The sequence below is a fragment of the Peromyscus maniculatus genome, chromosome 14 (assembly GCF_049852395.1).
Source record: "Peromyscus maniculatus bairdii isolate BWxNUB_F1_BW_parent chromosome 14, HU_Pman_BW_mat_3.1, whole genome shotgun sequence".
NCBI classification, from domain to species: domain Eukaryota; kingdom Metazoa; phylum Chordata; class Mammalia; order Rodentia; family Cricetidae; genus Peromyscus; species Peromyscus maniculatus.
In genome coordinates, this window is record NC_134865.1 from 58,077,870 (window position 1) to 58,090,790 (window position 12,921).

The 12,921-nt window shown below is 52.6% G+C and overlaps 1 protein-coding gene across 2 annotated transcripts in view; it reads left to right on the forward strand.

Moving 5' to 3' along the window:
- The first annotated feature begins 751 nt into the window (after positions 1-751).
- Jdp2 (Jun dimerization protein 2) overlaps positions 752-12,921 on the forward strand; it is a 44,767-nt gene continuing 32,597 nt past the window's right edge. For both annotated transcript variants that reach the window (XM_076551083.1, XM_076551084.1), the window contains exon 1: positions 752-3,589. In XM_076551083.1, coding sequence (XP_076407198.1) covers positions 3,169-3,589 — 421 coding nt within the window. In that variant the 5' untranslated portion in view covers positions 752-3,168. The remainder of the gene's footprint in view (positions 3,590-12,921) is intronic.

Here is a 12,921-nt window from a genome sequence, read left to right on the forward strand (position 1 = left end):
ATTCAAGGGAGGTTTAACCAAGGGAACAATACCTACCTGGATGTGGGTGGCACCATCCCATGCCTAGGGTTCTGGACAAACTAAAGATGAGAACAGAAGGCAAGCCAGAAGGTACAACATGGCTCCCATCTCTGCTCCTGACGTGCACAGGTATGACTAAGATGCTGCTGCCACCATGCCTTCCACACCAAGGTGAACGCTATTCCCTGAGCCAGGTATTTGACCACAGCAATAAAAAAAAAAAAAAAAATTAAAAAAAAAAAAAAGGAATACAAAGGCTGATCCAGAAGCTTATCAGCTTGCCACATGATCCCTGACTTCTGGTGACTGGAAATACCATCTTTCAACTTTACGGTGGTGTTAGCACACCTTCATACAGCCATTCTGTTTTTCCTTTTCAGTCCGGCAGTCGGTAAATCACATGAAACATGAACACATGGCATAAGCTGTGTGTTAGAAGACTTGGCCCAAGGCTAGGCTAACACACGTGTTTTGAGCAAAGCTGAAGGTAGGTTGGCCTAAGCCCTGGTACTTTGTAAGTTAGTTGAATTAAATGCATCTTTTGGCTTACGGAATCTTCAGTTCACGGTGGGTTTGCCACAGCATAACCCCGTCATGTGTGAAGAAGCATCAGCAGTTTATAATCTTGGTGGACACGGTTGGAATGGAGACGGAAGTGGGAATCCTGCCTGGACTCCTGCAGTGCCTAATTAATTACCTCTCAGCCACACTTGACATTGGCTCTTTTTGTTTGTTTGAACTCATTTTTCCTAACTAGATGGGGGAGTGGGGACAGGTGAGGAATCACGTCTTCGTGCACGTCACAGGTCACGGGCATCTAACAGATTTTCAGTAAATACTGAGTGTAACGGTGAGCCGATCGGTTGGTTAGTCAGAACTATCGCTTCCCCTTTTGATGTTGAGGGACAGTTCTGGGGAAGTGTTTTATCTCATCAATTCACTTTTTTTCCCCTCGGCAAAAAGCTTAGGATTTATCAGTGTCCATTAACCTTTAAAACAGGATAGTCCAAATAAGAGATGCAACAGCCAATGTATATTTATTTATTTAGCATGGGTTTCACATATTCCAGGCTGGCCTGACACTCGCTATGTGGCCGAGGATGAACTTGAACTCCAGATCTTCCTGCCTCTACCACCCAAACACTCAGTTTATGGGTATGCTTCACTATGCCAAACTTATGCTGGTGCCAGAGATTATGCATGCTAGCAGGACACTCTACCAACTGGGTTTCATCCCCACCCCAACACACGCTCCATTGATGAGGACATTAGTAGCAAATACTAGGAAATCTGAACCCAAGCTGCTTCAGACAAGCCACAGATTCCTAAATGGAATCCCCCAGTGGGAGGGAGGAAAGCTGGTCTGGCTGGAGGTAGGCCTGGGTGTCATCAGCATCCACTGTCACTCTCTCCTCGGTGGCTTGGCGTCCCTCTACTGTTCTTTGCATTAATATTATTCCCAGGAAACTCCTTTGCTGAGGCGGCATCTACTAATTTCAGGTCAGCTTCTCAAAGCCTCTCTTCCCAGCGACTTGGGCAAAACACCTGGTCTCATCAATTTGAACTGGGGTATGTGATTATCTTTGAATCAGCCCACCGGCCATGGCTGTATATCTTAATCAGGACTTGCAAGAGACAGGCCACCTACATTCAGATTGCTTTAGGCTAGACCATTGTTTCCCTAAGCGCCCGAGGTGGATCAGTTACATCAGGAGGCGGCAAGTCTGCACAGAGGAGCCTTTCCCTAGCCTCTCCCAGAGGCAAAGTCTATACAAAGGGGTCTGGTAGGAAACAGTATGCCTAGGAGACGGGTCTTGAGCTGCATTTGTATATAAAACTGGAGAACATCTATATCAAAAAGGGGAAGCCCAATGAATATTATGGGAGATGAGAGGGAATAAAGACTCCTTAGTGGCCCCCCTAGTGCCTTCCCTATAGCATATTTAGTGTAGGAAGTAAAGGCTCAGTAGGACTACCAGCCACCCCAGCCACGATCCAAAGTGCGCCCTGGAGAGGACCCGCTTTAACCACACGTTAATTATTAGTCCCTGCACAGAGATCAGTTTAGCTTTTTCAAAGTCCCAACAGAGGATGCATAAAGTAATGCTTCCCGTGTTCAGTGTTTTCTTTCACATAAATGCCCAGACCCCCTCATCCTGGGGGGAGAAACATCATGTAAGGCAGTTTCACAGTCTCCAGCTTTGATCTTCATGCCGTGGTAAAGGTGTTGCTGGCTTTTCTGGGATGGAGAGTCATGTTCTTGTACAGGACTATCACATGACTACTGAGCTGGCAGAGTGTGTTCTTTTGGAGTACTTTGTTTTTTTTTCTTGCATCAGTGTTGTGAGGGAAGCTGCTGATGGTGACCCTGAAGACAGACAGGTGATGTCACTGGGACCTGGTCTGTCTCTTTCTAGTCCACCTGTTCTCCCTGCAGAGAGATTTAAGAGAAACATGGAGAAGGATGCCTCCCTGCAGGCAGGCACATGGAAATGGGATGTCTGGCTTGCCTCTGGACTTCCTTCCCTCCGTGTTGAAGTCTTTCACTCTGAGCGCTGGTACTCCAAGAAGGCATGAACTTTTTCTTTCACTTCCTTTCTTCTGTGGGTGATGACCTGCCATCTCTCTGAGAAGGAGTCTGAAGGTCACTGAGTGTCAACATTGCCACCCCTCTCTGGCTTAAGCAGAAAGGAGGGGGGCGCTGGCTGGTCACCCAAGGGTTTGGAGATCTGGGATGACAACAATAGTTCTCAGATGTCACGTGTGTTTCTGCCTGAGGGCTCTGCGTACCACCCTTCGAAGGACTGTCATATTTTCTCTGGAGTGTCCTTTTACTATCTACCTCTGTAGGAGGTTGGGAGGAGGGCGTGGAAGCCAGCCCTGGGAGTCCTTGAGGAAGAAGGCTGTTGGAGGTCTTGCAGAAGTCAAGTCCGCTCACGGCTGCGTCCTGTCAAAGGCAGGCAAAAGCCTGCGGGAGTTGGGCAAAGAGCCCTGGGCCACACTGGGCCAGCCACCGACAACGGTGGCCTCTAGCTGCAGCTCCAGTCTGGGTCTCGGTCCACTCACAGCGCGGCTTCAGGACCTCATGGCGCTTTGGTGGACAGCGGGAGGGGACAGAGGCTTCCAAACGCCTTAATCTCCCCGCCCATGCTCCGCCACGGAAAAAACAAAACAGGCTTGCGAGATCCCGCAGCGTCCGAAGACATCACTGCGCCGAACGTCACCCTCGCTCTGGGTTTGGGGGGAGAGCGCACCGGCTGGAGGAGGATGGTTCAGCGCGGGCTGAGCTGGAAGGGGTTCTCCGCTCGTCCGGCCGCCGCCTTCGCGTCCCTGCCTCCCTGGCTGCTCAGCGCCTCGGGGGTGGCGGCCGCGCGACCGAGCAGGGGATGCGCTTACATAACCGCTCGCCGGGTCCTGCTGCCTCGCGCGCTCGGGAGCCGCGGGCGGGGCGCGCCGCGGGACCGCGATGCTGCCGGGACCAGCGCGACAGGGCCCCGGCCGGCCGGGCAGGCGGAGGAGCGGGAGCAGCGGCGGCGGGAGGAGGGCGCCGGCGGCGGGGGAGGTGAAGGTCAGTGGGTGTGAAGCGAGCGATCCACACCCCCCCCCCCTCCTCCCCGTCCCCTCCTTCTCTTCCTCTCCGTCCCCCCTCTGACGTGTGGAGCTGGCAGCTGGGTCGGTTCCGCATTCCCGACCCCTCCCCGCCGCGACTCAGGGCCCGCTATATAGCCGGGGCTGATGCAACCCGTCCCGCCGCCCGCCACAGCCTGCGGGAGGGACGCTCGGCGGCCGCGACGGGGGGCGCTGGCGGCGGCAGGGGCTGCAGCGGCGGCGGCGGCGGGGCTGGCGCCGCGGCGGCTCCCGGGCCGGGACGGGCCTGGGCAGCGGGCGGCAGCGGCGCGGAGTGGGCACGGCGCCTGCAGCCGGGGTCTGGGCCCGGGGGCGCCGCCTCCGCCAGCGGCGTCTGCACGGTGGGTGCTCGGGGAGGGGAGGGGAGCGGGTGTTGGGGGGTGTAGGCGGGGCGCGCGGCCGCGGGCACCTGGGGCGGCCACCGTCGTAGTAGCTACCGCTGGGGGCTCCCACCCTACCCGGGGCCCCGAGCTCTGCACGGGAGAGCTGCAGCCGCTGCCCACCCGTGGCTTCCCGGACTGGGCCGGCCAGTCCTGTCTGCGGCCGGGACAGCGGGGCGCTCTCTCCTCGCTCTCCTCCCCCAGTGCGCGTGCTGGGAGGTGCTGTGCACGGACGGAGGAGAGGGCGGGGTGAGCGGGAGAAAACTGTCGCGGGGACTGCGGGGAACTCGAGGGGGTATGCATGCCCCAGACCTGCTGACAGGTCGCGCCCCAGTCTCTTCCTCAGCTCCGCAGGACAGGCAGGAGGGTATTGGGAAAGGTATCTGACCCACAGGGCTTCCTTTGCTCAGGACCATTGCTGCAAGCTCTGGCTGGGTTAGGAGGGAACCACGGGGTAGTCCCGGGTCCCCTTGGGATCCTATCTCGCACATCAGGTTACATAAGAATGGTAAGCAGGCGTCTTTAGGTCACCTGCCCAGTTTAGAAGGCACACTTCTGTCCCTCTTCTCCAAGAAGTCTAGGCCTTCCATCTGGACTCCTGGACCCTAGAGTGGCAGGGACAGGCTTTGCCTGGGTCTCTGGGGGAGCTGGCAAGCCTTGGAAACCTTGGCTCATTTGCAGAAATTGGATGGGCCATTTGGGGATAGAAGTGGACGAGAGAATCAATCGACTGTTTGAGACAGCTCCCAGCCCTTGTGTGATGGAGTGGCCACTCGTCGGTATCATTCAGGGTAGGGGGGCCCTGGCATAGGTCTGTGTCTGAGGGCTTGCACTGTGTGTACTGTTAAATCTTGGTCCACGCTACCCAGGATCTTAGTTCAGTGAGCACGAGAGAACAGGATCTGCACAATAGGATGGGTACCTGCTTGTCCTAAGGACTGTTAGCAACTGTCTTCACTGCCCGTCCTCATCCCTCATCCCCTAGGGGTTTAAAAAAAAAATCACCTCCCCCTGCGTTCACTGCTTTTCCACAAATCTGGCCGCAGCTTGGATGGCAGGCTTATCTTCCTGTGCAGGTTTCTAGGGGAGAGTTGAACCAGGGATCAGGTGTGAGCCGGACTCTGGGTTTTGCAGAAACCTGAGGTTCAGGGGAATAGAAACAAGAACTATTCTTATACCTCTGGGCGCTCAGGGTTTCGCTTTGCTTCAAGTAGGGAGGATGGATTTCTCAAAGAATCTTCTGTTTCCCCTCCATGTTGGCTTCAGTTCAGAGGAGCAGGCAGCTCCAGAATCTTCCTGAAGAGCTGGGGGGGTGTTGTGTGGTTTGAAGGACTGCTGGGGGAGAAGGCCTCTGATTTTGGGGGGGGGGTCAATAAATTGGTTGCAGTCATCTCCAAGGAGATATGTCTATCATGTGACGATGTTACTTAGGAAAAGCTTTGGTATGTGTCTCCCTTACTCATCCACTGCCTGCTTTAGCCCCTGCCAGGGAACTCCTCCTCTCCCCACCCAAGCTCTGTTTTATGCTCCCACCTGTTTGCAGGGATGTCCTCTCTCCCACCCTTTGCAACCTGCAGAGCTAGGTAGGTCCTCCGGGCCTCATCTGTTCAGGAGTTACTACTGGGGTGGCATGCAGTCCACATCGCCGCTCTCTCTCCCCATCTCCCTCTTCCCTCTCTCCCGCCCTCTCTCACCACTCTGGGAAGGAAGGAGTCAGCACAGACTCTAGGCTGGCCTGGCCTGTATTCATTCAGCTCTAACTCTCCTCGGCCCCTCCAACCCTCCAGGGCGGAGGACAACTTGTATTCTTTTCTGCGGCAGAAGGCGGTGGACTTTTCTTGCCATGGGAATGACTTGGGTTTGAAGCCCCAAACCGGAGGAAGCAATAAAGAGTGAGTGTGCAGGGCTCTGTGTGCGAATACCTCTCTAAGGCAGGGGGAGAGCAACAGGGACGCTATTTTTCCATTTTCCTTTAATTAAGGCTCTGTGGAGGTGTGTTTGGAAACAGAGGGTCTCCTATGCCTTTGAGGAGGGTGAGAACACTGTTTTGGCTTCGTCCCGGGCCCATATGCAATGTATGGTGGCCAATGAAACTTGGTCTGGCTCTTTCAATTGCTTGTTTTGGCAGTCAGTTCCATGGCTTGTGTTACCAGCTCTCGGAGCTCCGGGGCTGCCAAGCTCAGTGTGCCTGTGTGTGTGTGTGTGTGTGTGTGTGTGTGTGTGTGTGTGTGTGTGTGGTTTGTTGAGACTCAGCAGAGACAAATGCCTTAATGACCCAGGCTTGGAATTTCCAGTCTTTCTCTGCACTCACTGGAGGTGGGAGAGCTGGCCAGAGCCCACCATGAAGTCTGATTTCTGGATGCAGCCCATGGGGTTTGGTGTTCCTAAAACTTCAGCTGGCCAATGTCTTTTTCCCCCCCTTTTCTTTTTTAGGACCAAAGCCATCATACACCATGGTCTGTCCCCTGCAATGTGCTACTTAGCCTTGCCACTAAGGGACAGAGCTGAGGGAAGGCTGAGGAGAGAGATTGTCTAGTGGGTGGACCTTCTTGGTTCCCTATAGTCTGCCCCAGTATGGGTTCTGGCCGAAATAATTTGGTGCCATTTATTGATCTTCTACGTTGGGCAGAGGACAGAGCCATGTTTTCGGGCAGAGCTTTGGGAAAGACATTTTTTCTGGCCTCCAGGGAAGGGCAGGAGTCTGCTGGGGCACAGTTGCGGCTTCTTCCATGGCTGGGACAGCTCTGCAGAAGTCATTCCTGCCAGCATGCTGTGGCTTCTCCTGACCCCAGCTGCTGCCCCGCTTCATCTTCCCATGACAGCCCATGAGTGATCCCTAGTGACCAGCCAAAGAGGTGAAGGACCCCGGCACTCTGTTTTTCTGGAGCAGGGCCAGAGCCCTAGCCCATCAGTCGTACCCGTGGTGGAGAAGGCATGCCACTGGACTTTGGGCCTGCAAGTTTCAGGACACTTTAGGAGAAACCGAGGCACGCTGAAGGTGCCAGGCCTCATTTCCATTCTTTGGTCCCCAGCCCTGACTCAGCACCTTCCCTCTCTCTGTGCTGTGGTTCACTGTCAGGATGCACTATGGCCCTGCCTTCTCGGGGCTTAGGGTTGGGAAGAGGGAGAGCAGAGCAGCGGGAGGAGTGGGGAGAATCCTCTTCATGACTCTGGGAAGAGAGAACATTGACAGAGGGGACGATCTAGAGGTGGTCTGGAGGGGTCATCTGGCGCTGGTGCCTCCACAGGAAGGAATACCGTGCCACCCCGACCCCCCAGCTCATCAAGTGAAGGGTTGTTCCAGGTGCTTTGCAAATGCTAAGTCACCTAATTTTCTCTACTGCCTTACGAGGCAAATGGTGTCATTACCACTTTATAGTGAGGAAAGCGATGCCCAGAGAGGTCATAGAATCGCCTTAGGTCACATAGCAAGGCTTTACATTCAACCATCCGGCTCCACGGATTCCCTGTCACCCCCCTGTAGACTTCGGGCCAGCTTTTGCAAGAGGAGCTCCTTGCTGTCACCCAGGTGCTTTGCCCGTTCCTTAGCTCCTTGCCCTCTGGGTCTCTTTGGGTTTTGGAGGCTGCTTGGCAGTACCATTCAGATCATTGGAAATAAACCATCGCCTGATTGTATAGCTCTGAGAAGACGCCTGGGTTTGCTTCCTCGCTGTGAAACTTTGACCAAATTCCCTAACCCCACCATGTCTCGCTTTCCCTGGGATTCCTAACCATCAGTCCCACACTCTGTGGTCACTGGCCTACCACCTCTCTGTCTCCTCCCGTGGACATCTCCTACCCTCCTGGGACCTCCCAGAGTCCAGCTCCCAAGTCTTCCTGATTTTTGATCATGGCTCCCCGCCTCTGACTCGGGCTCCACTCTTGGGGTTACACAGGCAGAGTCTCGCCCCTTCCCTGCTCTGTTCTTCCCGTTCTGCTCTCTCTCAGCCCGGAGCCTCAAACCTGAGGCCATCTTGCACCTGTCTGCACACCAGTCCCTGTGCCAGCCCAGGCTGGCTGCTCATGTGGCAGGCAGCTGCCTTTATAGGTGCCCAGGGAGTTCACACTTTTTCTGAAGTTCTAGAAGTTAGGTTCTATGTTCTTTTCAACTAGTCTTTTTTTAATTTTACAAACCCACTTTTGGTATTCTAGAGGAAGATGCCAGTTATTTAAGGAGAGCCCTTTATGTGTGTGGCCTGCCAAAGTGAGACCGCGACTTACAGGCGTACGAAAAGACGTGGGGTATTGTGTTGCTTTCCATACGGTGGGCAAGAAGAGCAGGTAGGGAAGCTGAGTAGATTCCTGCCACCTTGATTCTCTCGAGGGGAAGGACTCTCGGTGTTCATATCTGCCGCTGGCTATTTTTGGCCTGGAAAAACTTGGTGGCCTTTTATTCTGCGCATCCAACGCGGCACCCTACTGTGTTCTTCCAAGTCCCCAAGGAAGTCAGCACAGACGTATAAATGCTAGATATTTCCTCCAGTTCTTTCCCGTTGAGCCCATCTGTCCCATTTTCTCTAAGCTGGCTTTCAGGGGGCCTCGTCAGTTCTCCCCTTATCTTAGCTCCACAGCGGCTTAGGGTCCCTGTGACCCTTGACCCTTGTCTAGAAGTCTTATTTGTACTGGGCTTGTCATCTTGGTTTTGGGCGTTTTCTTTTTGCTTTATTATTATTATTGTTATTATTACTATTAAATTATTTTGTTTTTGCATGGGAAGTAGCAGGTGATACTTTGATACATACCTAGCCTGGGTTTCCCTCACATTGGCTAGCTTCCAACTTATCCTTGGTCAGTGTCCCAAATCGCCATAGTCACTTTGGATTCTCTTCTGCATTTTTGGGCAAAACACCCAAATGGGGAATATTGGAAGCTTGGTCTGTTACTCATCATCACCCTAGTTACTCATGGAGACATGGAGGGTGTCTATCTTTACTGCAGACCTCCGAGGCTCAGAAGGGAAGGAAAATCAGGTCTTTCTTCTAGGGCATCCAGTGTGCACTTCTCATTTCCCACTGAATTGTTTCTGTCTGGAACGAGGACTGTGGCGGATAATTTCGCCTCTTCTCATCTTTCCCGCGTCGTCTTCCTTGGAGCCGTGGGCTCCTTCTCTTCGCTGTTGAGAGTTCCTTCCGTCTCCAACCCTTCTGCTTTTACAGATTCTCGAAATTACATGGAACTGCTTTGTTTTCCGAAACACCAAAGCTGCTTTTTGGCCTTGGATAAGTCAACCCGTGGCTTTGCAGTCAATGGGCTTCCATTTTGCTGCGGCTCCTCTGCCCTCCCCTCCCCTTCCCCGGGACAGCCGGGAGGGATGACTCCTCCCTGGGGAGAGTCAGTGCTGTGGCTGTCTCCTAGGAATGCCATGTGTTAAGGACTCTGTGGTTTCCATCTGAGCAGTTAGGGCTCCCAAGCCGGGCAAGGAGAGGGTGATTTTTTTTTTTTCTTCTACAAAAGAAAGCCTATTGCCTGGTCCCCTGTCCAAGATTTGTCTTTGGGATGGATTCACAGGGGGACAAGAATGGCAAGAATTTGGGTAGCTACTATTCCCAGGGCGGGGGATGGGGTGGGGTGGGGGGAGTTCCTTGGTAGCAGAAAATTCATTATTTGTCGGGAGCGTTTGTTAGTGTCCCGTGTATACCATCTGTATGAACATAAACAGAAGCTGCAAACAGAGCCTGCCGTTCCGGGAACAGAGTGAGGTCTGGCTTCCATCTTGAAGGGATGGCTGAGATGAGAAACGGGCCAAAGCCCTTGGGGGCTTTCTCTTGGGCTCTTCTATGGGGGGAAAAAATGGCCTGGGGGAAGAAGTGTGGCCTAGCAGAGAGCCTGTAAGACTCTGGAGCGATCCGTACCCTGCGTGCTAATGTTTGCGGCCGTGGATTGTTGCTGTTCCTTTCTTCACACGCTCACTCATTCAACAAGTCTTTCTTCATCATGCTGTTGTGCGGGAAATGATCGTAGGCAGTGAGATGACCCGAGTAACAGCCGGCGTGACCTGCTCTCGGGTGGTAGAATAGCTGGGCCCTGGCAAAGCTTTGCCACACAGGAGAAGGAATTGGCAGCTGCCCCTTCCCTCTTCTAGGGAGATGGCAGCTTGCTCAAGGGTGCTCTGGGGAGGCCTCTTCCTGTGCTAGCTTCAGACCCCTCTGCACCACAGACCCCACTCAGTCACTGACCCCGGGTGCCACCTTGGGGTTAAGGAATGTCCATGTGGGAAGGGCCTCGGGCCTGTTTCCCATGGGATCCTCCTACTCAGGCTGTTCGGGGGAACTTCCTAGAACCGGGTCTCCACAGGAAACAGAGGTTCCTATGCTATGGCTCTTAAGTCAGAGTTTGTCAGTGGAGGACACTGTCATCTACTGAAGGCATTAACACCTCTTAAACCTCCTGGAGGGAAGTGAAAAAAAAAAAAAGGCAGGGTCCCAAACTAGCGACCAGAGTCTGGTCTTGGCTCTGTCCTTATCTAGCTGGGTGACCTTGGGCAAGTCATTTTACTTCTCTGTGCTTCAGTCTCAACGTGCAAAATGAGGATGTGGTTCAGATGAGTTCAGGGCCTTCTCCAGCTGTGAGACTGCCACTCAGTGTGAATGAGTCTCAGGTCCTTTTCTGAAGTGACGGGGTGGGGGTGGGGTAGGGGGTGGGTGGGGGCACATTGGTGCTCAGGATGTTGGAAGAGGGTGTTAAGAGCAGGGAGAGCCAGATGTTGAGGGTATAGTAGGTGGAGCTGGGATGAAAGATCCCTGCAAGACAAGGACTCTGTCGGCCATGTGATGGACAGAGGCCATGTGGTAGTTCAGGAGAAGCCAGCCCACCATCCAGGTGTGCCTTTCTTTAGACAAAATGACATCCAACCAAATCTTTTGTTTGAGGGTGCATGCAAATCACCCATGTGTTTTTTTTTTTTTGGTTTTTCGAGACAGGGTTTCTCTGTGTAGCTTTGTGCTTTTCCTGGAGCTCACTTGGTAGCCCAGGCTGGCCTCGAACTCACAGAGATTCGCCTGCCTCTGCCTCCCGAGTGCTGGGATTAAAGGCGTGCGCCACCACCGCCCGGCTTCACCCATGTGTTTTTAAGAGATGGGTCCGGGGACTTGAGAGGTGACTCCGCAGTCAAAAGCACTGACTTCTCTTCCAAAGGCCCTGGGTTTGAGTCCTAGCATTCACATGGTAGCTCACAACTGTTGCGGAATATTAGCTTGAGATATGTTACATTGTTTATGCTGTGGAACATTTGTTTAATGATGCAAAGATGTGTTGCATTCTTTTATGTTGCATTTGGTTAACTCTGTGAAGCTGTGTTACTGTGCCTATCTAAAACACCTGATTGGTCTAATAAAGAGCTGAACGGTCAATAGAGAGGCAGGAGGAAGGATAGGCGGGGCTGGCAGGCAGAGAGGATAAATAGGAGGAGAGAAAAGAAGAGGGAAGAATGAGAAAAGGAGAAGGAGAGGAGGAAGCCAGGGGCCAGCCACCCAGCCACAGAACCAGCCATGGAGTAAGTAAAGAAGGTATATAGAATAGAGAAAGGCAAAAGCCCAGAGCAAAAAAGTAGACAGGATAATTTAAGTTCGGAAAAGCTGGCTAGAAACAAGCTAAGCTAAGGCTGGGTATTCATAAGTAAGAATAAACCTTCATGTATTTATTTGGGAGCTGGGTGTTGGGCCCCTCCAACAAAACAAAACAAACAAACAAACAAAAAAAAAACCCCAACTACACAAAATTGTCTGTAACTCCAGTTCCAAGGGATCTGAACTTTCTTCTGGCCTTCAAGGGCACTGCACCCACACAGTGCACAGACATACATGCAGGCAAAACACCTTTACACACCAAATAAAACAAAAAATAAATAAGTAGGCTCAAGACTTAGATAGGGAAGCAGAGTTTACTCTCAGAGGTGAAATGGAGAATGTGTCTTGTATTCATGGATAAAAATGGGATTCTGGTGCATCCTTCTCTTGATTCTAGATCCAAGAAATTGAATGAGAAAAGGTGGTGAGGGTCCCTCTCCAGGGTTACTTATGTATGAGGACAGATAGCCCCAAATATCACAGCCTTAGGAGTTACCTGAACTCTGACAGCAGAGAAGCTTGGCCCAGCTGATGTCCATCTCCGCTGTCCTGACCTGTGTGTCCTTCTCCACAAGGAGACGGAGGAAGTGTAAGGATGAAACACATGTTCATTGCCTGCCTACTACCCGTGATTTCCAAGACTGTAAAGATGGGATTTTATGGATCTGGGCAGAGAGGTGGGAAAAGGGTGAACTTATTTCCCTTATAGCACTGGACTGTGTGAATGGTTTTTGTTTTAGATTGTTCTGGGCAAGGCTGCGTCGAGGCTATGAACCTCTGACCTCCATGTTGTGGTGCCTGCTGGCCGGTAATAGCTGGTGTTGTATAGCAATTGGATGAATGGACGGAGGATGAGGGGATGGGTGGGTGGGCTGGAGGACTAGGTAGGTCTAGATGTTTAGATACATTTATTGGCAGACAGGCTTTCTTCCCTTGTATCTGTGCCTGGAAATAGGGAAATGACCATGTCTTACCTGTGAGATTCCCTCAGTAGAGGGAAGGAAGAAACAAGAATTCCCTGGCTGTTCATCTCCCTTTTATGTCCTTTGAAGTTGGCTTCTGTCTTTCCTTGTATGGGGCTCTGAGAACAGAGAGCTCTTGAAGGAATTTTCTGGTGGTGCACAGAGAAAGTACACGCAGGTTAATTCCATCTTCTTCTCCCTCCCCCTCCCCCTTCCTTGGGCACTGGACACGGGACACAGTCACCTTTAACTTTGCTTAGGTTCATCTTGTATTCGTGGTGTCTTAACAAGTGTGCCGAGTAGGATGTGTGATTTGAGGGGAGGCACCATGCCAGGCCAAAAATAGCTGCCTCTTGAACAGGTGTG